Source organism: Mustela nivalis, assembly GCF_964662115.1.
Source record: "Mustela nivalis genome assembly, chromosome: 9".
Taxonomy (NCBI): Eukaryota; Metazoa; Chordata; class Mammalia; order Carnivora; family Mustelidae; genus Mustela; species Mustela nivalis.
This window is the reverse complement of record NC_139028.1, coordinates 80,288,709-80,311,996: the sequence shown is the minus strand read 5'-3', so window position 1 is coordinate 80,311,996 and position 23,288 is coordinate 80,288,709. Positions and strand designations below refer to the sequence as shown.

At 49.4% G+C, this 23,288-nt stretch overlaps 1 protein-coding gene across 13 annotated transcripts in view; it reads right to left on the bottom strand.

Annotated features, from left to right (window-relative positions):
• The window catches only part of NAV2 (neuron navigator 2), a 712,574-nt gene that overhangs the window by 101,199 nt on the left and 588,087 nt on the right, over positions 1-23,288 (bottom strand). For all 13 annotated transcript variants that reach the window (XM_082747350.1, XM_082747353.1, XM_082747358.1 and 10 more), the window contains one exon: positions 21,708-21,830. In XM_082747350.1, coding sequence (XP_082603476.1) covers positions 21,708-21,830 — 123 coding nt within the window. The remainder of the gene's footprint in view (positions 1-21,707; positions 21,831-23,288) is intronic.

Sequence of the window (23,288 nt, the reverse complement as noted above, 5' to 3'; positions counted from 1 at the left end):
TCTCTAAACCACATGTCTGAGAAAAATTCTATTTTCCCCTCCTGCTTCTTAGGAGATCATAGGAGGTACGAAGAGACAAGACTCCTTCAGTACCAGGGGAAGGTCGGGTGAAGGGGAGAGGTCTTACAGAGTATGGTGAAGGGGTGGGTCTGGAGATATGCAGACCTGGGGGTGAATTCTGGCCCCACAAAGAAGCAGAGAGCTATGACATGGAGCTCATCTACCTGTCTGAGCAGTTTCCTCATTTCGCCTAAATATCGAGAATACAGTGGTGATAGGACGAGTCCTTGTCCTCAAGATGCTTAGGGTCTAGATGAAGAGGTACAAGAGCCACAAACATGTAAAATAGCATGTGTTTGGCAGTATGATAAGGAAAAAGTTCAGAAGATGACATAAGCAAAGAGGAGGGTCACCCCAATCTGGTCTTGGGAACTGGGGTGGTGAGGGAAGGCTTCCTGGAGGAGATGACATTCAACATGGGCTCCAAAGGATAAGAGCCATGCTGTGGGTGGGATGGGGTAAAGGTGGAAAAAGCATTTTAAGTAGAGGGAACAGCCTCCACAAAGGCTATGAAACAAGAGAGAGAGCGCGCTTTGGCGGGGGATGGCAAGTAGCTCAGTGTGACTGGAGAGAGGGAAAGAAGGGCTAAGACTTAATGGGGCCGGACCTCACAGTAAGCCTAGGGACGGAGCTCCAACTTCATACTGAGGGAGACAGGGCATCTCCGAGACATTCGCTGCTTCTGGAAAAGCCTCAGGAGGCAGGGATTGCAGGCATACTAAAGGCAAATGACCTCAGCTCTGTTTCCCAGGTCGGAATTTTCCCCCGACTGTTTGCCGTTTATCTCGTTCCTTTGACAACCTCAGCATTTTTCAAATTATTATGTCTGCCCCATGGAAAGCTCCAAGTTTTACCACCATCTCAGAGCTCATTTGCTGCAGGATCTAGAGTCTCTACTCAGACACCACTGGTCTCAACCAGCACCTAACTCCACACAATTTATTTTCAATTATCAGACCCCAAATCTTTTTTTTTCTTTTTTTAAAGATTTTGTTTATTTATTTGACAGAGAGAGACACAGCGAGAGAGGGAACACAAGCAGGGGGAGCGGCAGGCAGGAGAAGCAGGCTTCCCACCGAGCAGCGAGCCGGATGCAGGGCTCGATCCCAGGACCCTGGGATCATGACCTGAGCCAAAGGCAGATGTTTAGTGACTGAGTCACCCAGGGACCTCCAGGCCCCAAATCTTAAGCAGGGTTGGCTATCTGGTAAACTAAGGTGACCCTAGAAGTTCAGATCTAAAAAGAAAACTTCGGGCCACCTGGCTCAGCACCCTCCTTTCATAGGTGAGTTCAAGAGGAGAATAAGTGCCTTGCATGAGGTCACAGAGTTCAGTGGTATATCCAAAGTTAGACCTCATATTTCCAATCCTGGACTCCTGCTTTCATTCTGTGTCACCCCCCAAACGCTCTACAACCCCCCTTCCTCTATTTAGACCAGGGATGCCAAATTCCCACCCCAAGTCAGAGAGGTCTCACACACACCTGTGCAGCCATGCGGGGCCATGGAATCTCATTTGCTAGTAAACACCCGGGGAGGAACGGAAAAGATGGCTGAACAGGATGGAAATGATAAGAAGGGAAGCTAGTTAGAGTGATCTTATCCACTAAAAAAAAAAGCAGTAACATCACAGCAGTTGAGGAAAAGAATCAATTCCATTTACGGCAAGTGCTTTAAGGTAATGAAAAGTGCTCCCAGCATTACCCTATTTCAAAACATTTATCAGATGCCAGGGAAATTAAGCATGTGCAGACATACACCCCATTCTGTGCAAACGGTTTATCTAGCAAAATAACCAGGGGGAAAGAACAGATGTGAGAAACTTCAATTTTCAAAGGCCAAGTGGATCAAAGACAACAGCAGAAAAAGAAATACTAAATTTAGTCATCCCCCACGCCGGGTAATTTCTTTTCCAGGTCTGGGTTGCCGGTTGTGAGGACACAGCCGTGGTGCGAATGATCTTCCTCTCAGTCCCTCTTTATCACTGCCTGAGCAGAGTCCAAAGGGTCGGGCTGGAGGTGCTGATGGCAAGCAGGCTGTGCTTGTGTCCCTGAAATCCCCATTGGCTGTCGGAGAGCAGGGTGCGGGGGGGGGGGGGGTACCACAGAGAAAGTTCTGGAAGTTTTTGGTCCTCAAGAAGTCACTGAGGAAAGGATAATTAAGGTGAAAGGGAAAAGACAGGTACAGATGAAGACAGACACACGCCCGTTTTAGTGAAAATGAAAATTCACCACGAGAGAACGTTGAAAAGGTCAATGCACATGTAAATAAAAAGGTCTAGTAATGGGAAAGCCGAATGACTGATTTAAGCTGAAACTACAGGGGCTGAGAATTCTGAAACCTTTGGGTTCTGCTCCCTCGCCTCCACACAATGAGGTTTCTGTGTGGAGGGATCTCACAGGCTGTGCCAAGGCATCCAGCATCCTGATGCTCTTCTCCTATTTGTGGACATAAACACTTTGGACAAATTCTAAGCAGCCCCGTGGAACAAGGGCTCCAAGGTGTGGCGCTGGGTGTCGCAGGCAGTTGTTCTGATGCTGGTGGATCCCGCGAGATGGTCAGAGCAGAATAAGCGCTCGCTCTGCCCCAGGACCCAGCCCTCCGTGTTCCTGCTGCCTATGCTGTTGGTGAACTCACACCGCAGGCTCAGTGGACAGACATGTTGACTCTGATCTACCTTTCAAAGGAGAACTGATTTCTTCAAGGACTGGCTTTTGTCCTCCAGCCAACCTGTCAAACCTATCTTTCTTCTGGTGACCACGGAGACCCTGCTGGCTAAATTTAGACTGTGAGAGCATTTTCGAAACCTGTCATTTCACTCCAGGGGAAGGGCAGATGAATTTCTTCCCTGAAAATAATATGGCCATCCCAATCAGAGAGGGGGGCAGTTTGAAGAGGCTAGACCCCACGGTGGCTCCCAGTTTCTCTGACCTTCACCCTACACATCTGGGAGAATTTCCTTCCACACGTCCTGGGTATACGGACAGTGAGGCTCATTTTAAAGACTTCTAGGAAAGGAAGTGCTGCCATTTTACTTAATAACCTAATTCTTCTGTTCCAGGAAGCTCCTGGCTACAAAGTCCTTACTAATCCCTTTTGGGAGACAAGAAGAAAATGATCTTTGGAGACCGGATACTGGCCTCAGGCACACCTCTGGCTGGGTGCACATTATGTCACCTTTTTGTACCTCAGTCCCCTCATCCGGAAAATGAGAATCCCTCACTGGCTTATCAAGAGGATTAAATGAGGAAATTTCGGGAAGTGTCTGGCTTGTAGTGAGTACTAGACTGATGTCGGTTGCTGTTACTACTGCTTTGACCGCTGCTACTACTGTTGCTGTACCTCAGTTTCTCCAGCCTCAAGCGAGCTTGCCTCCCTGAGCCTCATGTTAGCTTCCGACTGAAAGGTAAGGTCGTGCTGACTTCTCAAGAAGAAGTCTCGCAGGGTGAAAATGAGGTAAAATCCTGAGAGCATTTCACCCACTCCTGGGCACACAGGAGTTCCCTTTGCCTGCGTTCCTCTCCTTATTCAAAACCTCTCTTGTTCCAGATGAGAACCATTTCCCCTGTTCTGTTGTTAAAGAATGATTCAAAAATAAGCAGAACCACTGGGGACTGAAATCATTCACATACATTTACGGAGTTTCTAGTATGTGATTGTAACTTCCCACTTAAAAGTGCTCAGACAGACAACCAGGGTCTCTGTTTTCAGAGAGCTTAGCGTCCAGTGAAAATAAATCAGGAGACGCTCCTGTTCCTGTCCTGCCCCACAGCTGAATGTTCCTTTGGAATAATAGCTACCATGTATTGGGCTTATCATGGGTGGGTACCCCAGCAAGAACGAGAAGGTCCTCTATTAGCTCTGCATTCACTTCCTCTAAGTTACTTGGTTAGTAAGCGGTGGAGCGGAGATTGATTTTTCCAGCCGAATAACTAGGGGAAGAGGCTTCTCCAGGGTCTCTGTTCTTCACTGCATTATATTGCCTCGGGTTCAAGTTCTTGCAACACAAGCAGCATGAAAAGCAAAAGAAAGGCAGAGGAGACTCCCGACTCCCTAAAGCCCACCTGGTAGCTTCTGGAACAAGGGCTGCGGACTGTGCGGGGCAGGACGGGGACTAAAGCTTGGGATATGAAAAGCAACCCGGCCGATCCAGAAGCTCTCTTCGTTCAGCACCCACCTCACCTCACGTCACAGGAAGGCACAGGCAGAGACAGGGAATTTGGGAGACTAGCAAGGCCTAGGCTCTCAGCAAAGGAGGTTCTGAATGAATTAGCTGTAACCTGATTAGCTCATGGAAACGGCCCAGCATCTGAGCCCAAGGCTTCATGTTCCATTATGTTCCACCATTTCCTCAGTGGCAGCAGGGGTGCTCTGGCCAGAGACCCGCATTTGCAATGCTACTTGCGTCCTAGGGGTGCAGTAAGCTCCATGGGAGGGCAAAGGCCAAGGCTTCTGTGCCCATTTCACAGAAGGAGAAACTGAAGCACAGAGAAGGTGGGGAGTGCATGAGAAACTTGGATTCTGAAACTCAAGGTTCTGTCTTCGGGACCTTGCAGCCCGGCAGGCTCCCCCTTTGACGCACGACACAGAAGGTACAAATTCAGCCTTGCCAGGTGCCGTGGAGAAGACTGCAGGGCCCGTGTAAGAACAACAGCTACTGGGAGTTCCAGGTGAGCTTCTGGACGGCCTATAGGTGTGTCTAGCACCAGAGTTCAAAGAGCCAACTTTCAGGGATTTCTGGGGTTTGCCAACAAGCATGGTTGTCAACTCACTCCAGGGTCTCTGGAGTGAGTCTCTGGACTACACAGAATTCTAAGTGTTTTCTTTTCAAATTATCCTCCATGCGCTCCAGTGGTCTCTAGATATTATTATTAGCAATATCACAAAACCAGAAGCTAATGGAATGGTTCCTCTCCTCACTGAAGAATGGGAGACTGAGATCCCAATAAGTCAAGATGGCCGGGGACAAGTGAGGGCTTTGTTCTTAGCCCTGGCTATCAGAGGCTAGTGAGGGTCAGCTTGATATTCATAGCCCCAGATTATTTATTTGAGAGAGAGAGAGCATGCAAGCAGTGGGAGTTTCAAAGAGAAAGGGAGAGGAGAAGCAGACTCCTGGCTGAGAGCAGAGCCCAGCTCAGGGCTCAATCCCAGGACCCTGAGATGACCTGAGCAGAAACCGAGTCAGACTCTCAACCAACTGAGCCACCCAGGGGCCCCAGGTCTGGCCCTTCTGTACCACCAGGAAAATATGGGCAGGTAGGTAGGCATGAACCCCTCACCTTTCCTACCAGTAGGGCCTGATGGCCTCCTTCTAGGAGGCAACAGGCAGAATCAGGTGTGATTCTTTCACCGGTTGGACTTAAAGAAGGCGGAAGTAGGTATAGATAGAGTAGGAGAGACAATGTCCCACATCTTGTACTTCGAGTCTCCTGACCCCTGGGAATGGCTGGGGGCAAAGTGTATCACTGGGGATAATGGAGCAGCTTCTGTTAGAGCATCAGACAACTGGGTCCTAGTCCCGCTTGCCACGTGACTCCAGACAAATGACTTAGTCTCTTTGGGTCAGTGACATCATCTAACTTGAGGATGGTGGTGATAGTTTCCCCTCATAGTTGGGTATGCGATGAAATGGAACAGCAATACAGATCTTGTTTGAATCCAGGCCCATGAATTACCAGTTCTATCTCCCCAACTTGAAGATCGCATCCACCAGGCTGTGACGCATACTAAGGCACTGTGTATTTTGAGCACCTGGTACAGGGCAGGGGAGGGAAGCAGTTATTCTTCTCCACTCTCCGTGACCTCAGAACCCCAACTTCTCTCCTCCCTGACCTCCTTCCTGGTTGCATCAAGGTCTGGATCTTTTCTCTGGCCGCCTGCTAGAGGGTCAGCTGCTTAGGGCAGAAAGCATTTCTCCAGTCTCACGTTTTCCCAGCTCATAGGACAGCAGCTCCCACCCTGGTTTACAATCCATTTATGGTGGGACACCCTGGTCCTTGGGTGTTTGTGCAGTGTTTAATCATTAGGCGGCGGGCTCTATCACTGTGAGCCACGGGGCACCTACGAATCGGTCAGCTATTTGCCTCAGTGCCTCAGAGTCTGTTTGTAGAAGGCTTCTCTTGAAGGACAGGGGGATAACTTCTGACTCAGCCTGGAGCAGGGGGAGGTAGGCCCTGGTTAACTCCGAAGGGCATGGTGGGCCCTGGCTACCAGAGGTGAGCCTTTACACATCAAACAGAAGCACCTACCAATCTAGAAAACATAGCTTTCAGAGATGGGGCTTCTTCTCCCAGAGAGGAATTCCCTAGGCTCTCCTCTTGTTCTCCTCCCATTTTCCTCCCTGCCAAGCCTGGATCGCTGTTTCTCTTCCTCACCACTCACAAATCCCAGTTGTTTTCCAAGATGTACTAAAAGTTGCCTCCTCCAGGAAGTCTTCTCGGTCTGCCTCTGCTCTAACAGGCTCATTTTGACCTCTGAACCAGAAAGCATTGACATTCTGCTGTCTGCACTACCCCTTCCCTCAACTGCCCATGACCTAGTCTTTGCGATAAGGGACAGGGCTTTTTTGTACCTCTAAGGAAGGCCCCACTCCAGGTCCCAGTGTCCCCATAGCACTAGCAGAGCACCCCCTACACAGTAAGGTTCTGGCAAGTGCCCCGCCAGATGGGGGGGGCAGCCACACCCAAGTCATCTCAGCCAGACTTGCACCTGATCCTCACTGAAGACCCACTCTGCCCCAGCCACGCTGCTAAGGGCTGAACCGGTGCTGAGAGTGAGAAAAACAAAGGTGTTCCTAGTGAAGAACCTGGGAGACGTGACTCATGAGGTTCAGTTCAACAAGTACTGACTGAGGACTACTGAGTACAGACACTCTATTATTAGGTCCCAAAGCTCAGTGATAAATAAGATAACCCCTGCTTTCAAGGTGAGCATAGGCAAAATAGGAAAAAAAAAAAAAAAAGAAAGTCAAAATTTTATTAGAAGTTAAAGCATTGCATGGGGTCCTTTGGGAGCACCAAGGAAGGGAAACTTGCTATGTGTGAGATGCCCAGCTGGGTGACTTCTGTCCATTCAATGTGGACAGAAGCATATGTTTCAGCCTGGCAAAGCAGGGTCAAGGGCATTCTGTGGGCCAAGAGCCTTGGGACAGCATGGAGTATGCTGGAGACAGCTAAGAGTTTGGTGCTGCGGATGGTGACGATGTGGGCAGGGAGGCCGGTGTGGCAGCAAGGGCCAAGGCTGGCTGGGCCTTGGGGGGCTGGCACTCTGGCCCGTCCGTGATATGGGGCCACAACACGTTTTAAGCAGGCAAGTGATGCACAGTCATATCACTGTGTCTATGTGGGGGATGATGTGCCGAGGAAGAGGACGGTGACAGCACAGCAGAGGGACTGTGCCAGGAACCACAGCACAGGAGAACGTGCCAGGAAGTGGGAGGATGAGGGGGGATGAGCGAGAGAGAAAGAGCCCCAGCACTTTGGCTCCAGTGCTGGAGGAGCTCAAATTTGAAATCTGGGAGCTGACCTCAGTGGCACCAGAGTGGCTGAGTCATTAGCATGACAAGTGCTGCTTGTGGACACAGGAGCTCCCTTACAGACTTCCCGCAGGGACATTCAAGGCCAGGGCCGCATTAGCCCCTCCAGCTTGCTGGCTCTGCTCTCTAGCCCTTTATTCCAGATCATTAAGAGCAGCACAGCCCTCAGGGAGGCTCTGTTTAAAGTAAGAAGCAAGGACATTTAATTGCCTTGGCTAGACACCCTGCTTGACTCCCCTCCCCCCTCCCCCGCCACACCCCCTGCCCACTCAGGACCCCAGACCCTCCCACAACAGCTTCATCATCTCACAGCATGTGTCTTCAAACATAATCAGAACCCGATCCAAGGCCCTCCTCAAATTATGGCTCTGATCTTGACTTCCCAAAGCGAGCGGGAATTATTGCTTGGCTCCAAGAGATGTTCAAATCCCCAGGGTCATCAACCCTTTCAGGTTCTGTTTCAAGACCTCTACTGGGGATTTTCACAAGTTTGCACCTTGATGTTATGTGGTGGTCACTCTGCTGGTTCCAAAAAGAGGGCCCTCCTGCCAGGACGTAGAGTATGTACGACTTCAGCTCCTGCCACTTACCCTGGGGGTTCTCAGGCCTTAAATGGCATCTTTGATTTTTCTCCTGACAGAGTATCCAAGTACAGGAGAAGTAGGGGGACCAGAGCTGGGCGAGGAGAATCACACATGCTGAGGGACAGAGGGGCTGCATGGCCGTGGTGCGGGACCTGGGGCGAGAAGGATCCACCAGGACCCACACTTCCATCCTGGCTGCCCAGTTTAGGCACCTGCCCCTTTCGTGCCTCCCTCTCCCGCTTCGTGCATAATTCTGTGCTATTCTGTGCTACATCAAACTTGCTGCCGTCCAGCGAAGGCGTGGCCCGGGCCCCCATCACTGTGCTGACACCCACCGTGCCCGCATCTCCTGCATGCACGCTTCAGCAGCTCCACGATGTGGTCTCATTAATTTTATCTTTCAGATCAGGACACAGGGACTCAGGATGGTTAACTGACCTCTCACGTAGCTGAGAGAAGTCATGTAGCCGAGAGGCGGCAAACCCTGGAGCCTGAACGTGTCAGGGGGTCAAGGGTTTGAAATCATTTTTCCCAAAAAAGGTAGGGGACTGGGTCATACCACTCAGTCTCCCACAGGAGAAGCTCCTGGACACCAACAAACCCATTTCTTCTTGAAACAAGCCCATGCCTTCTTTTTTTTTTTTTTTAAAGATTTTATTTATTTATTTGACAGAGAGAGATCACAAGTAGGCAGAGAGGCAGGCAGAGAGAGAGAGAGAGAGGGAAGCAGGCTCCCCGCTGAGCAGAGAGCCCGATGCGGGACTTGATCCCAGGATCCTGAGATCATAACCTGAGCCAAGGGCAGTGGCTTAACCCACTGAGCCACCCAGGCGCCCCAAGCCCATGCCTTCTTGAAGGCAGCCTGGAGCCATGGCTAAGTTCTTTGGAGGACTCGATGAGGACTGGGTGGGACGGCTCACGATGAAGCCCGAGCACACAGGTGAATCTGTGCCCTCCATGAGCTGTTTACCACTGCGGAGGCCTGACTGGCCAGTGCCCTGGTCTGGTTGGGCAGTGTCTTCTGGTTGGGGGAGGGGTGGTCCCTGCAGCACATGGGTTTACACATTTTGTACACTAACCCTGCACCACAGAGCCGGACCGTCACTCACCCGCTCACAGTACACATACTAAGCAGTTCTCGGAGCCAGGCTCTGTGCTAGGAAAGAGATTCGCCTGCCAACAGAAGCGACCTAGTTTGTTTGACTGATGCTTATGGCCGAAAGCAGAGTCATAATACACAAATAAAATGACAGGATGTGAAACAGACTCGATGTTCTAAAAGACACTAAGAGCTGAGACCTTGTCAGATAGAGTGGTCGGGGACAGAGTCTCTGAGAGGAGGGTGATGTGTGAGTTGACACTTGGACAGGGTGAATCAGCCTGGTAAGGCCAAAGGGAGAGGGGCAGGGAGCACAGGCCAGGGAGAGGGAACAGCATACGCAAAAGGTTTGGCGAATTCAAGGAGCTGGTTGGAGGCACGAATCAGGGAGGGGAAAGTGGGAAGAGGTGAGGTCAGAGAGATGGGCAGGGACTAGAACATGTCCTACCTTGGAGGCCATAGTAAAGAGTCTGGGTTTTATTTTAGGTGCACTGGGAGTCCACTGAGGTAAAGTTTTAGGCAGGGGGCAGAGGTGATCTGACATACGTGTTAAAGAAGATCACGGTGGCTAGAGAAGGTACCACAGGAAGGTCACAGAGGAGACAATGAGCCCAGTCGGGAGACCACAGTGGGAGCTCAATGAGAGATAAGGGCAGCTTGGACCCATGTGGGGGAGGGGTGGTGGGAAGAGAGAGAGAGAGAGGAAGCAGAGGGATTTGAGGATCCTTTGGAGGGACTATGCCCAAGACTTGCCCATGGATGGTATGGAAAAGGAGAGGGAACATAAACTTTCAGGAAGACTTATTAATCATCTTTAAGATAATGTTAATCAATATATAGCAAACAGCTGCTACAGTATACGTCAGGCTCTGCAAAGCCAGGGAATGCCAAGAATAAGATATTCTTCCGGCTCCTCTCTTAATTTAGCAGGAGAAAGCACACTCCGTGTACCGTATATTTTTTTAAGTAGGCTTTATGCCCAACATGGGGCTCGAACTCATGACCGTAAGATCAAGAGTTGTATGCTCTAATGACTCAGCCTGCCAAGAGCCCCAAAGGAGACCACATTTCAAAGGCACGTTATGTGCTACCAGAGGTGAGGGGGAGACCCTGAATGGGTGAGACACCCCCAGAGGACCCTGTTGGGGTAATGGGAGGAGGGAATAGGGGAGGGAGGCTTCCCAGGGGAGGCTGGAGCCAGTCTTAGAGCACAAGTGGAGGCAGGTTACTTTTTTTGGGGGGGGGTGGTGAGTAGAAGAGACAGAGATGGGGAAGGGCAGAGAGAAAGGGAGAAAGAGAATCTTAAACACTCTTGCAGAGCCCCATGAAGGGCTCAGCTCACAACCCTGAGATCATAACCTGAGGTGAAATCAAAAGACAGATGCTTAGCCAACTGAGCCACGAGGTACCCCTGAAGCTTACTCCTGATTATTCTGAGAGAGAGCTGGATTCTTGGACTAATTGTGGTTGGCACACCCCTACACCCAGCCCCCCTTTAGAGAAAGGCATCATGACATCTTGGAATATTGGCTTTGAAGTCACATAGACCTGGGTTGGAATTCAAGACTGCCTGTGTGCTCCTGGGCAAGTGGCTTCGACTCAATGATCCAGAGTCCTCATCTGTGAAATGGGGATAACTCCTGTCCTACTGGATCCTTTGGGGCATTAAAGCAAATTCAGAAACCATCTGAGAGAATGCCTGGAATGTAGTAGGTGCTCAGTGAATGGGAGCTGTGGCTGCTCATGAGACTCAGAGCACAGATGACAAAGAGCCACCAGTCCTGGGCAGCCTCCTGAGGAACTTCCATCACAGGGATACCCAGAGCTCTTGTGAGCTCCTTCCACACTGACTGACTATGGAGAAATGGATCCGTTCTCCCCACAGGAACTCCTATGGGACAAGGCAGAGGGTGCCTGGAGTCCCCATCTGCCCCCACAGCGCTCAGCCAGCCAAACCAGCTCTGGCTGACTGGAGGACACCCAAAGGGCCTCCTGTGTTCACCTCTAGTGCACCAGAGCACCCAGTACAAGGCAACACCACAGACCCCTTCCCAATCCAGAAGCTCTGTGGTTCTGCGGGACGTCTTCCTCAGCTGCCTGCTCATGGCTGACCCACAATGCACATCAAGACCGCCCAAAGCGGCAGCCAGAGAGGACAGGTGTTTTTTTTTTTTTTTTTTAAGCCTTGTGCTGCCACTGGTAGGGCTGTGAGTCCCTGTCCCCAAATCTCAGGGTAAGCTGAAGAAGAGGCAGGGGTCTGAGCCCACCGAGCCATGCAACCACCTCATTTCCCTCAGCCCCTTTCATCTCTGCCACACAACCTTGCCACATCCCTCAAAATGTCAGAGCCTCCCTTCAGATCTCATTTCAAGCAATTTTACAGAGCTGAACATCACAGATGAATGAGGGAGATAAATCAAAGTGCACAGTGGATGAGAGGAAACAAGAGGGCTGTGGCAGAGCAGACAAAGTTGACCTCGTCTCCCTGTGATACTGAGACACAGCAAAGCCACGGGGGTCTGTGGTCGAGGCCACACCCAGGAGAGGGTGGTTGAAGGCAGACCCCAAAGGTCTGTGTGTGATCAGTGGGACAAAGGTCACTCTGAAGACTCTGCTGGAGGTTCCGATACTGAAGTAGTTAAATGTTCTCCTGAGGAAAATCACATCCCTAGGGCTTCAGATGTTCTTAAGTTCCTCCTAAATAAGAGAGAAAGTTCCCTCATCAAGAACAGAGCCTGATATGACGCTGAGCTATACTCTGCGCACTCGCTCCTCTCCCTGAGCCTCTGGAGGGGGAGGGGAGACCCAGAAGTTGTCACCTTTGCAAATACCTAGACCAGAGCTAGGCACCAAGAAGAGGCCCAGCAATTACTCATGTAGCTTCAAGTGATGTTCACCTTCTGGAGAACCTTCTGGAGGGCTGGAAAGCAAGCCTTTGAACAGAAGATGAGGCAGACACAATGACTGAAAGTAAAGGATTTGTGCCCAGAGATACTGGAGTGCAAATCCTAACTCTGCCCCATATAGCCCCATGCGTATGGCGAAGAAATGTCACTTTTTGGAGCCTGTTCCCTTTGATGTCAAACCCACAGTTTTCTTGTATGAACCCCCACCAAGTGCCGTCCGGCTCTCCACGATGCTGGTGTACCTCGTGAAGCCTGCCAGCTATGAGAAATCACAGCACAGGGAAGTCCCTGTAAGTCCGTGACACCACCTGTTCCCAAGGCTGATCGCCCCACTCTAGAAGGCAGCTCCCACTCTCTGTTGATTTAGGGAACAAGACGCATCCAAGTCTAATTAAATCCTAAGTCAAAACACCCACCCAAATAAATACAATTCACTTAGTCACTTGGGATTTTATCTCCATGAAAATAAAACTGCAGTCCCATAAGCTTCAACTCCTAATATAATTTTGGTGAAGCTCCAAGTTAGAGCAAAATTCATTGCAACGTAGGACAGCAGAATTCTTCTTCCAGAGCATCAGAAAGGTCCACAGCCCTGAGACTCTCATCCACAGCTCTGTCCACCCCGTACTCCCCCTCTGGAAGGTTTCATTCTGGTCCTTCAGCCTTGGGCGTTCCTCCAGACCCACCATCAGCAACAGCTACCCTCCTCTCCCCCTCCTCTAAGTGTGTGGCAGTTTTAGAACAGGCTTAGCTTTGAAGTTTAGTGAGGACAGAGGCCCTTTCTCTCCTCTGAAAGAGGTTGGCTAGCAGAAGTGGGGCCCTTTCAGTCCACTGGATCTGCACACCCCAGAGGCCTTGGGCAAGAACCACACTCTTCATTGACGCACCGTTGTGCAATGACACCTGTCATCATGATGATCAGAGATGAAAATTTCCTGGGCTCCCTGCCTGTGTAGATGCATACAGTGACGAGTCATTTTGTGAACCCTGCCCTTCGAGTGATAAAAACGAACAATGACTCATAAGAGCTTGGGGACTTAGAATCAGCCGGTCTAAGTGCACACGAAGAACTGGGGGTAGGTAGGAGCATCTTGCCCAAGATGTTCAGCGGTGGCCGAGCCAGATCTAGGACAAGGTCAAGGTCTCCTGGTTCCTACTGCACTCCTTCCATTTCTGCCTGGGCTCCCGTCATCATCATCACCAAAGAGATAATGTGCTCTCGTTGGAGTTGCTTTCTCAATTTCATCCTTTCCAAACACACCAAGATGACCCTGTTCCCGAAAGCCTGGAGGACAGAGTGGTCACTGGGCCACTAACAATCTCCCTGGCTTTGGTCTCCTCTGGGTGAAGGGGAAGTGGGAAGTTCTAAGTGGTGACTCTGAAGGTCTCCTTCCCCGCAGCTTTGCTCTGTAAGTTCTATCCAGCATGGACAAGCTTGGGAGAGGTGGGTCTGGAGAAAACATATTCACATGCAAGGTAACCTGGCATAAAAACCCTGGCCTGGCACAGCTGTCCAGCATGACCAGTCTAAAGGTGACAACTGTAACCAGAGACACTTGGCAGACCAGTGGAAGGGTTGCCTTATCCACGGGGCTTCTGTAAATCAGCTGCTGCATTTTAGTAACAGAAGTCAAGGCTAGGTTGCTCTTCTAAAGACCAAGGACATTAAAGGAAACAAAAAGAAAATCTCAAACAGATGATGAGATAAGCAGGCCTCTTGTGACACTTAGGTAATGTTTTGGGGGGAATCTTCCAAATCATCACCAGCAGGAAAAGAAACCTCCCGCATTTTATTATAACAAGTTTAGGAAGACCTTCAGCCCCCATGGCTACTCCTGGTCCTTCTGGCTCCATACCACATGGTGACAGTCTCTGCAGCACTAGGCACCGTGAGTTATGATGGCTTCTTTGGCTTCTCACCCCTCTAGTTGATAGCAAGCTTCTTGAGAGCAGGGAGCAGGGACTATGTCCTACTCCTCTTTGGCTGCATGGTAGGTGCTCGGTAAATATTATATAATCATCAGCATTTTCCATCAGCTGTCACATATCAAAACACAGTCCAAATACTTTGTTGAAATGCAGCTGAGTACTCGCTTCGGCAGCACATATACTAAAACTGGAAACGCAAATGACTGATAGCATTGGTTACGATGCCTTAAGCAACTCAGTTTTCATAGACCCCATCTGCTCATTCTTCCCAACCCAGAGGAGCTACTGAAAGCTATCAGTCCTACTGGGTGCTGAAAGGCCTGGCAATGCATAGGTAGGTATAAATATATGACAAACTACATGATACAGGACTGCTTAAATAATGGGGAGGAGATGGCATAAAGCTAGGGCTATCACTTGCGTGTAATTAAACAATGATAGTCACTAGTACAGTTCACCATATATTTTCTCTTCTTATAAGCACATGGTAGAATTCTATTTCTAGTCACCTTTGAATTCAAGCATAGCCATGTGACATCTTTTGGCCAACAACAGATCGGTGGAAGTTATATGGGCCATTTCCAGGCAGAAGCTTTAAGAGATAGTACATGGCTCACCACACTCTGCTTCTCTTAGCCATGGTTTGCCAGAGCTTTAAATAGCTGGTGTGCCGGTACTCGGGTTCCTAGAGTGACAATGATGTAGAACATAGTTTCCTACTGAGCTGCAATGGCCAGACAGCGAGGGTGGGTGTTTGGGGGGTTGTTTGTTACACAGTATAAACAATCTTATGCTGACTAATGCAAAGACTTGCCCAAGTACCTGGATTAAAACACATGATGCCATTTTCCACTGCAGGGGACAGATGCAGTCAGATTCTGACTTAGCATTGGGGCCTAAGCTTTAGGTTGCTGAGACAGTAAGCACAGAAAAAGGTGCCCTATTTTGGTTTTTCTTTTTGACCTCCTATTCTTGCTTTCATATTGCTAGATGTCTTCTCACACTTGGAACAAACATCAAATATACAAATTACCCGTAAACAGCTACTGAAAAGGCACCGGTTTTGGGAAATGTGCTTTGGGGGAGTGGCTGTGCTCTCCACATACACACATACCCTCTCTCTCTCTCTCTATCTCACACACACACACACACACACACACACACACACACAGACAGCTGTACTTCTATTGTGGTGTAACCTGGAACACAGTCACAAAGTTGGGCAATGCCGGGGAGACTCTCATGTGGCCACTACCCCCTCCCCTCTCTTTTTTTAAGTGGAAACATTGCATGCATGTGAAATGATACTCCCCAGACCATTCATTCTCTTCTCTGTACAACCCCTCTGGGAGAATTCCTTTGTGGCTTAAACTGCAGATGGTTTCCTTCCTGTCAGCACCCCCCTCCTGTTCAGCACAGGTGGCCCCCTGCCCACCCATTCCACAAGCAGCAGCTCTTCCTTAAAAAGGAAGCAAGTGGTACCAGCAGCAAAGAGGCCTCTGGGAAAAGCCCATGCAGTAATTATCACCCTGTTACCGCAGAAAGAGAGATTTGTCTCTAAGGCTCCTTTTATGAGCTTTAAGATGAATGGAACTCTCACCCTCTCCCACTCTGTCTCTCTCTTTGCTGTCCTAAGTAGAGGAAAAGGGGGAGAGGGAGGATCATGGATGCGGGGCGCTGTGCTAGAGGCATCTTCTTGTCCCCAAAAGAGGAGTATAATGCAGAACTAAGAAAATGCTCCAGGGCACTGGTTGGTTTAATGGGCACTTAAGAAGGGAAGGGAAGGACAGTGAGAGAGGAAAGATGGGAGACAGAGAAAGAGATGGAGGGGAGGGAGAGATCCACTGGTCAACTCAAACAAGAAAAGATCAAGGCAGAATAGTCTGGGGAAAGTCAGAAGGGAGGGGGAAAGCAAGACAAAATTCATTTCACTTAGGCTTGTCCTGTGTGGTTGAGCAGAATCGGATGCTCAAGGGGGTGCCTGGAGAGCTCAGTGGGTTAAGCATCTGCCTTTGGCTCGGGTCATGGTACAGGGTCCTGGGATTGAGCCCTGCATCAGGCTCCCTGCTCATTAGGGAGTCTCCTTTCCCTCTCCCTCTTCCTGCCGCTCCCTCTGCTTGTGCTCTCTCTCTCTGTCAAATAAATAAATGAAATCGTAAAAAGAAAAAAGAGTTGGACACTCAACCCACTGAGCCATCCAGGTGCCCCATGTGCTTGCATTTTTCATGACGAGGGGCTCATTTAAAGAGAGGACAGGAGGATAAGGGCTCGGAGGCAGGGAAATGTAAGTCTCTGAACCAAGGGCTCCCTAAAGTGGTAGTTGCATCTGGGAGGGTCTGGCAGGCCCGGATTTCAGTTCCAGTGTAGACACCTGCCAGCTGTATATGTAACCTGCTGCGTATTTCCTGACCTGACCCTCTCAGGGCACCATGGCTGTATCTATGAAACCAGGATGCTACCTCCTCTCAAAGGGTCAGGGTTAGGAGAAAACGACATCATATCGGTCAGGTGCTTGGCACAGTTCCTCACCTACAACGATCCGTTGGGAAATGGTGACTATCACTGTTTTTGTTATTTTCTGGCCTGTATTAGTTGTCTATCGCTGCTGTAACAAATTATTATAAACACGGGAGCAAAAACAACACAAATGGACTATCAGGTCTGTGAGGCAGAAATCCAAACTCAGTCTCATGGACTGAAAGCAGGGTGTTGGCAGGATCGCCCTCACTCCACGGTTCTGGGGCAGGGTCTGTCCCCTTGCACGGTCCCCTTTAGACAGGCCACAGGCACTCTTTGGCTGGGGCCCCTCCCTCCACCTTCAGGGCCAGAGGGCAAGGGGAGTCCTTGTGGCTCAGTGCTCTGCCTGCTCTCCCGCCCACCTCTTCTACTTTGAAGACCAGTAATCACACTGGCCCTCCAGGATAATCCAGGCTAATCTCTCTATCTAAACACTGACTGATAAGCAACTGTGATTCCTACCCCCCACCCTGTGGTGTAACATACCCCAGGGTTCTGGGGATTAGGCTGTGGACACTGTGGGACCATTACCCTGTCTGCCTGGGGCTTGGAAGGGAGGGCAAGGGAGTGGTTCCCATTTGTGCCTCCTCTCACCTGCATACCTCAGCAGGGGCTGTGTCTACAGCACACCTAGGTTGGGGACCTACTACCTGGTAAGGGCTCCCATCAATGTCGTTTGCTGATAGGGATCTTGGGTCTGGATTCAACTCTTCCCTGCAGGTCAGGCCTGAATCGGTGAATACACAGCGGGATGCCAGGAGGCTGCCTCCATCCACACAAATCCCAAAGCCCGGCAGTGCCCTGGGCCTTGGACATCTTGTGACATTCCTGGTGAGGAGGAGGACTGGGCCCGGCAGGCTGGTGAAATACCAGTTGCATAGTTATATCAACACACCATGGGACTCTTAATTCAAGCTGAACCTGGGACAGCTCTGGGCCCAAGGTCAGGGCCCCAGCCAGGGACTTGGGTAAAGCTTGTAGGATGACTGTGAATCCTCATTTTCCAAATGTAATCTCAATACCGAAAACATTCAGAGCTTGGAGGGCAATGAAAACCCCGTAACAAGAAGGAACAGAAACAGTTTCTTTTTCCTGCTTGGTTTCTTGGCATGGCATCAGAGGGCCACTGTCATTTGGTTCAGGTCTCAGGCTGACGTTTCACCGCACAGCATTCACTCTGCACTATTTTTACCACCACTTCAGTTAATAGGAGCCACTGAAGGTCAATAAATATTCTAATGGTGTAGAAGAAAGTAACCAAGTCATTTCCAAAGCCCTCCTCCCGACCTAAATGTGCGCAAGGGGCCTGATTTCTGTCCTTGCGTGCACCATCAGTGACACTTGCGTGACCAGGGGACACCATTTAGAAGTAACCTCGAACTGCATATCCAGGATGCCAGCGAGGGTCCTCAGCATTAGGGCTATGCTGCCCAGGTCACAGACAGCGTCCTGGAAATGGAAGCTTTCCCAGAGCTGAGCTCTACGCTTTGAAAGCACTCAGCTCTTGGGAGTTCAAGAACTTTTGATGGGTCCTGAGCGAACAGCATGCAGGAACTGGCAGGAGTTTTAGCAAGCCATCTGAGGGTCTGCGAGGCTGGCCTCCTAGCTCCCCCGGGCCTATTTCTTCCTCCTCCCAGGCTGCCAACTCAGGGCCTTCCATGCTGAACCTCTCTGTATTTGCCTGTTATCTGGGGCCTGCGACTTGGAACAAGCCACCTCCATTTGTCCCTTTTGATCCTGCCCCCTCTGCCGGCTGGCCACTGATGACTATCAGGTAAAAACTGGAGCCCAGGAGTGGCAACCCTGAAGAGTGACAGCAGATCAAAGGCAGACTTGGCACTGTGGATTTACTACCCTCCCTTCTTACTTCTCAGACACTGTCTGGTGACATACAGGACTCACGGACCGACAGGGTCCCTATCGCCCAGGCTCTGAAGGTACATATTCCTATCAGTTCCTTTTAATAGCCCTGAAGATACCCCAGCCACATCCTGCTGCAAACAGCCACGCTCCATCTGGTAGGTCAGCGTCCTTCCGGGCCTCCCCCTGGAAGAGCTCTAGCTCCCAAGCTGTGCCCGCTGAGGTTAATGATTTTCCTGTGGGCGCCGTGAGGTGATCTGCCCTTCCTACACTCCCCTTCTCTCGGCTGACGTCTCATCAGGCCCTCAGTACTTTTCCTATTTCCTTCGTAGCCCTCATGTGGTCTGCAGCCTATGCATGAATCATTAAGGACTGGGCTGTCTATTTCATAAAGAACCTCCTAGAACTATCTCAGCTCTGGGACCTTCTTTCTTCAGCTTAAAAGGGAAGAATTCTGGAAAGGTGCTGTGTGTGTTTTTTTTTTTTTTTTTAACTTGTCTAATTTCAGTAATTTAAAGAACACGTTTCTCATTATAGGGACAAGAATAGGATTACCTTGTCTGAAGCCATTTGCATACTACCTTCTAAAAAAATACCTGCACACCATCTGTGGCATTCTCCTTTGATATTTCACATTAAATTGTCTCATGCCAATGCTATTCTTTACCCGAAACAATATTTTTAAAATCTTGGGTTTGATGTACTAGCTATACATTTTTTTAAATGCTACAATTAAAATGTAAAATAAATATTTCCCTGTCTGCTATCTAAAATTACTTCCTATACCACTAATATTAGCCTCCCTCTTCGGGAAATACTCATCTAGAATACAGTTTTTGGAAAAGATTTGCATGAAGAACTTTATAGCCACAAATCTACTACAATTTCAACTTTGCCAAAGATGAAGCATTTCTATGGTCTATTTATAATAACTTCAGAGATGAATAAAATTTAACATATTCTAGAAAAATGTAAAATATCTCTCTGCCTACAGGTTAAAACTTATATGAAATAGGAGATTTATAGGCATTATTAGATCCTATTTTTAAAAAGAAAATAAAAGCCACCTGAATTCTAGCTTTAAAAGCTGGTGAGTATGGGACACTTGGGTGGCTCAGTTGTTAAGCGTCTGCCTTTGATTCAGGTCATGATCCCAGGGTTCTGTGATTGAGCCCTATCCCTGGCTCTCTGCTTGGTGGAGAGCCTGCTTCTCCCTCTCCCTCTGCCTGCCACTCCCCCTGCTTGTGCTCTCTGCCAAATAAATAAATAAAATCTTTAAAAAACAAAACTGGTCAGTTATCCTTTCAGTCTGAAATGATCACATCTGAGCATTCCAGTCTGGGGAGAGCCAGAAGACACCACTGTCCAGTCAGTCCCATCAGAGAGGCTGAGCTGGACAACATAACAAACAGTATCCATCTCTCCAGCCCCCACCTTCAATCCTCCACCTCCAAACGCAGGAACAAGCCCAGCTGTGATCTATAATTCCATTAACCCTGCAATGAAGCATTAAATTAAACTGCCTCGCACAGATTCTTCTTCGGCTGCAAGGGAAAATGTACCTTGTAAAGCCTGAATTTCATGCTGATAGATTTACTAACCAGCGACATGTTTACAGGAGAATACAAATAAGCAAAATCACTAGGCAAATTGTTGAAATCTCCAGTGGGGGTGATACAACAACGAACTTTCTCCCTGATAATGTTTCCTCTAAAGAGTTTAGTTACAGAGCACCCCATCCTTAGAAAGAGCAGTTCTCTGGGGTGCCTGGGTGGCTGAGCTGCTTAAGTGTCCGTCTCTCGGGTCATGATCTCAGGGTTATGAGATTGAGCCCCGTGCTGGACTCCTTGCTGGGTGTGGAGCCTCCTTGAGATTCTCTCTCTCCCTCTCCTTCTGCCCCTCCCACCCTCCCTCTCTAAAAATAAATAAATTTTTTTAAAAGGGCAGTATTAAAAAAAAAAGACAGAGCAGTTCTTAAGTGGTTCACCGTTCTGTGGAATTTTCAAACCAATCCTTTTAAATGAATCAATTCCAGGAAGAAGGCTGGCTTGAGCTGGCATGGTGGCGATGGGCCTTTGTCATCTCTGGCATAAATCACCACCCTGGACACTGCGGACTCTAAGAAGGGCATATTCAAGTCCGTGGCAGAGCCCGGGCCAGATCCCAAGTTTCTGACAACTGATTCAGTGTTCTCTACACCAACACAGCTTCTTGGCCTTCCTGGAGAGACGATGAAGATTCCTCTTGAGCAAATTTCATTCCTGGGGGGATGCCCTAGTTCTCTTAAGCCAGAGAGCCAGAGACATCACTTAGCTCTTTGCAAAAAGTATATGCAGCTAAGAGAACAGCAAGATGCTGGGTTTGTGCTGCAAATATGTGGATTTCTGGCACAAGAAAATTAGCACCCCCAAAATGTTTGGTGGCCTCAAGCACACACATCTAAATTCCATTTTCGGTCTCATTAGCACACATGGGGAAAGAGGTCAAGTATGCCAGCAAAATCCTTCAATGGTCAGACCACTAAAGGGTACTGAAATCTAGAAACACTGCACAGCAGAGCTGGAAGAGGTCCTGGAAATCATATAGTTCAAACCCTGCTTTAATGGATTGCTCAAGGTCATAGACTCTATGTGCCAGAGTCAGGGTTACTAAACAGCCCTCTATACGATAATGTTCTCTGAAGCTCTTGTCTTCTCTGACAGGGGCTGGGCAAGGGTTAGCCTTTCGGCATCTCAGCATGCGCAGTAGAAACGACATTCCCAGGGCCAGGCCGCAGGAGACCCGAAGTGAAGCCTGCTCACCAAGGCCAGGAGCAGCTCCCTTGGGCACCCGGGCCCTCTGTGCATCACCAGGGACTGTGTTCCAAGGTACCATACCTAGAAAGCCAGCTGACAGAGGAAGTAAAGTGGATCCCTGGAGCCTGAGCAGCTGACAAAGTTGCAGTAGCAGCACAAAATAACGACCCAAACTCCCTGAGCCCAAACTCCCTCTCTTTCTGCTGTCAGAAGCACCACCCTAACCAGGAGCAGGACTCCAGAATCTTCCACAGTGCTCTCCTACCTGCTGCACCAGCTTCCAAACCTGGGCACGGCTTCAAGGCCTCCTGACCCCTGCATGGGTCACAGCGGTGGCCGTCTGCTCTCAATATCACACCCTCACTTCTCAGGCCACTCTAGAAGGATCTCTGCCCCTGGTCAGTCCCACGCGGAGCAGACTTACCTGTCAGCATCGCCGAGGCCCAGGGAGGTATTTCTTTGCAGGGTCTCCCGCACCACTGCCATGCCATCGGGCAGCCGATTCAGGCGACGAGTGTAGAGGCCAAGTCCGCCATCGGTCATGTACCTGCAACAGGACCAGAGGATGATGCAGGTATATGGTCAAGAGTAATTCGTGCACAACCTTGTTCATATCCAGGAGCCCTGCATGGCCACCCCATGCTCTAAGGGGGAAGGAACTGAGGCTTTCCCGAGGCTCTATCTCTGATCACAGCCCAGGGATAGCTCCGCTGTTGATTCAACCCAAATGATCACCCACTTGCTGGCAAAAATAGAACTCGGCTTAATTAATCCAAACTCACAGGAATCTACGGAGCAGAAGGGAACTAGTGAACAACATTAACTGTCAGATGTATTCATGACATTCTTTTAATCTGGCAATTATACAAGCAGGTGTCTTACCTAAGTAACGGGAGTGGAGCTGACAATCATTAGCAAAGCATAGGAAAAAATATGACAGAAGAGTACAATGGAAAAAGTGGGCAAGCATTTAAAAGAGGGAGAAAGAAAAGACAGAGGACAGATGGGCCACCTTTGTCATCACCAGCAAGTTGCTTCTCTGGGTCCTGGGTCTTTCTTTCATCTGAACTATGGGACTATTACAGCCTTCCTGCCTCCCCAAGGCACACATGAGAATTCACCAGGTAAGGCGTATGAAGGTGCTCTGCCATTTCTGTAAGACCAGAAACTGGAAGACGTTATTAGGGGTGTCATTATCTTGAAGTGTCTACAATCGTGAATGTCACCTTTGATAGCGACGTCTTAGAGGGTTGTCACAAAACTCTCCAACACTTAGACTAATTTACTCTTCCAGATTTCTTAGTGAGTCCACAAAGCTATCTTCTGATGGAGTCAGTGTTGTCGGGGGAGGGGGTGTACCCCTGGAACTTCTTCTGTAAAGACAGACATCTGCTACCCAGACCAGTTCCCGAGAGGTTGGCCGCCGGCAGGACGTAGTTCGGGTACAAAGCAGCTTTGCCTCATCTACCCTGCCTCCTTCCCAGCATCCCATAAGGGAGACTGCTTGTGCCATCGCTCCCACCTTCAGAGGAGGACAGGAAGGCAAGATAGAAGTTGGGCAGAGCAAGAAACCAAACTTGGGCCTCTTGAATTCCCACATGGGCCCCATCAGATAGACCTGCAAGGTGTCTGAAAATGTAGGGGTCTTACATTTCAAATGAAATGACATTTATTAAGAAGACCAAGAAGGGGTGATTTTCCTGAAACAGTCCACGGACCTGCATCACACAGAGAGTTTCACTGCATTTAGTATTTTAGCTTTAGAATACATGAAGTAGATTTTTGAGGGTTGTCAGTTCTGGACTTTCTTCTACATCGAGTTTGGGTCCTTTCTGGGATATATTCTTAGAAACATGGAGTTACGGGATGCTGGGGAGGTTGTCCACGGCCAGTAAGTTTCAGTTAGGGGCAGGGAAGATCTCACTGGCACATCGGGGGTAAGAACTGTCCGTATGCATCAGAAGAATTCTCCTTTAGGTCAGCTTCCAGGACACTAGATCTAAGT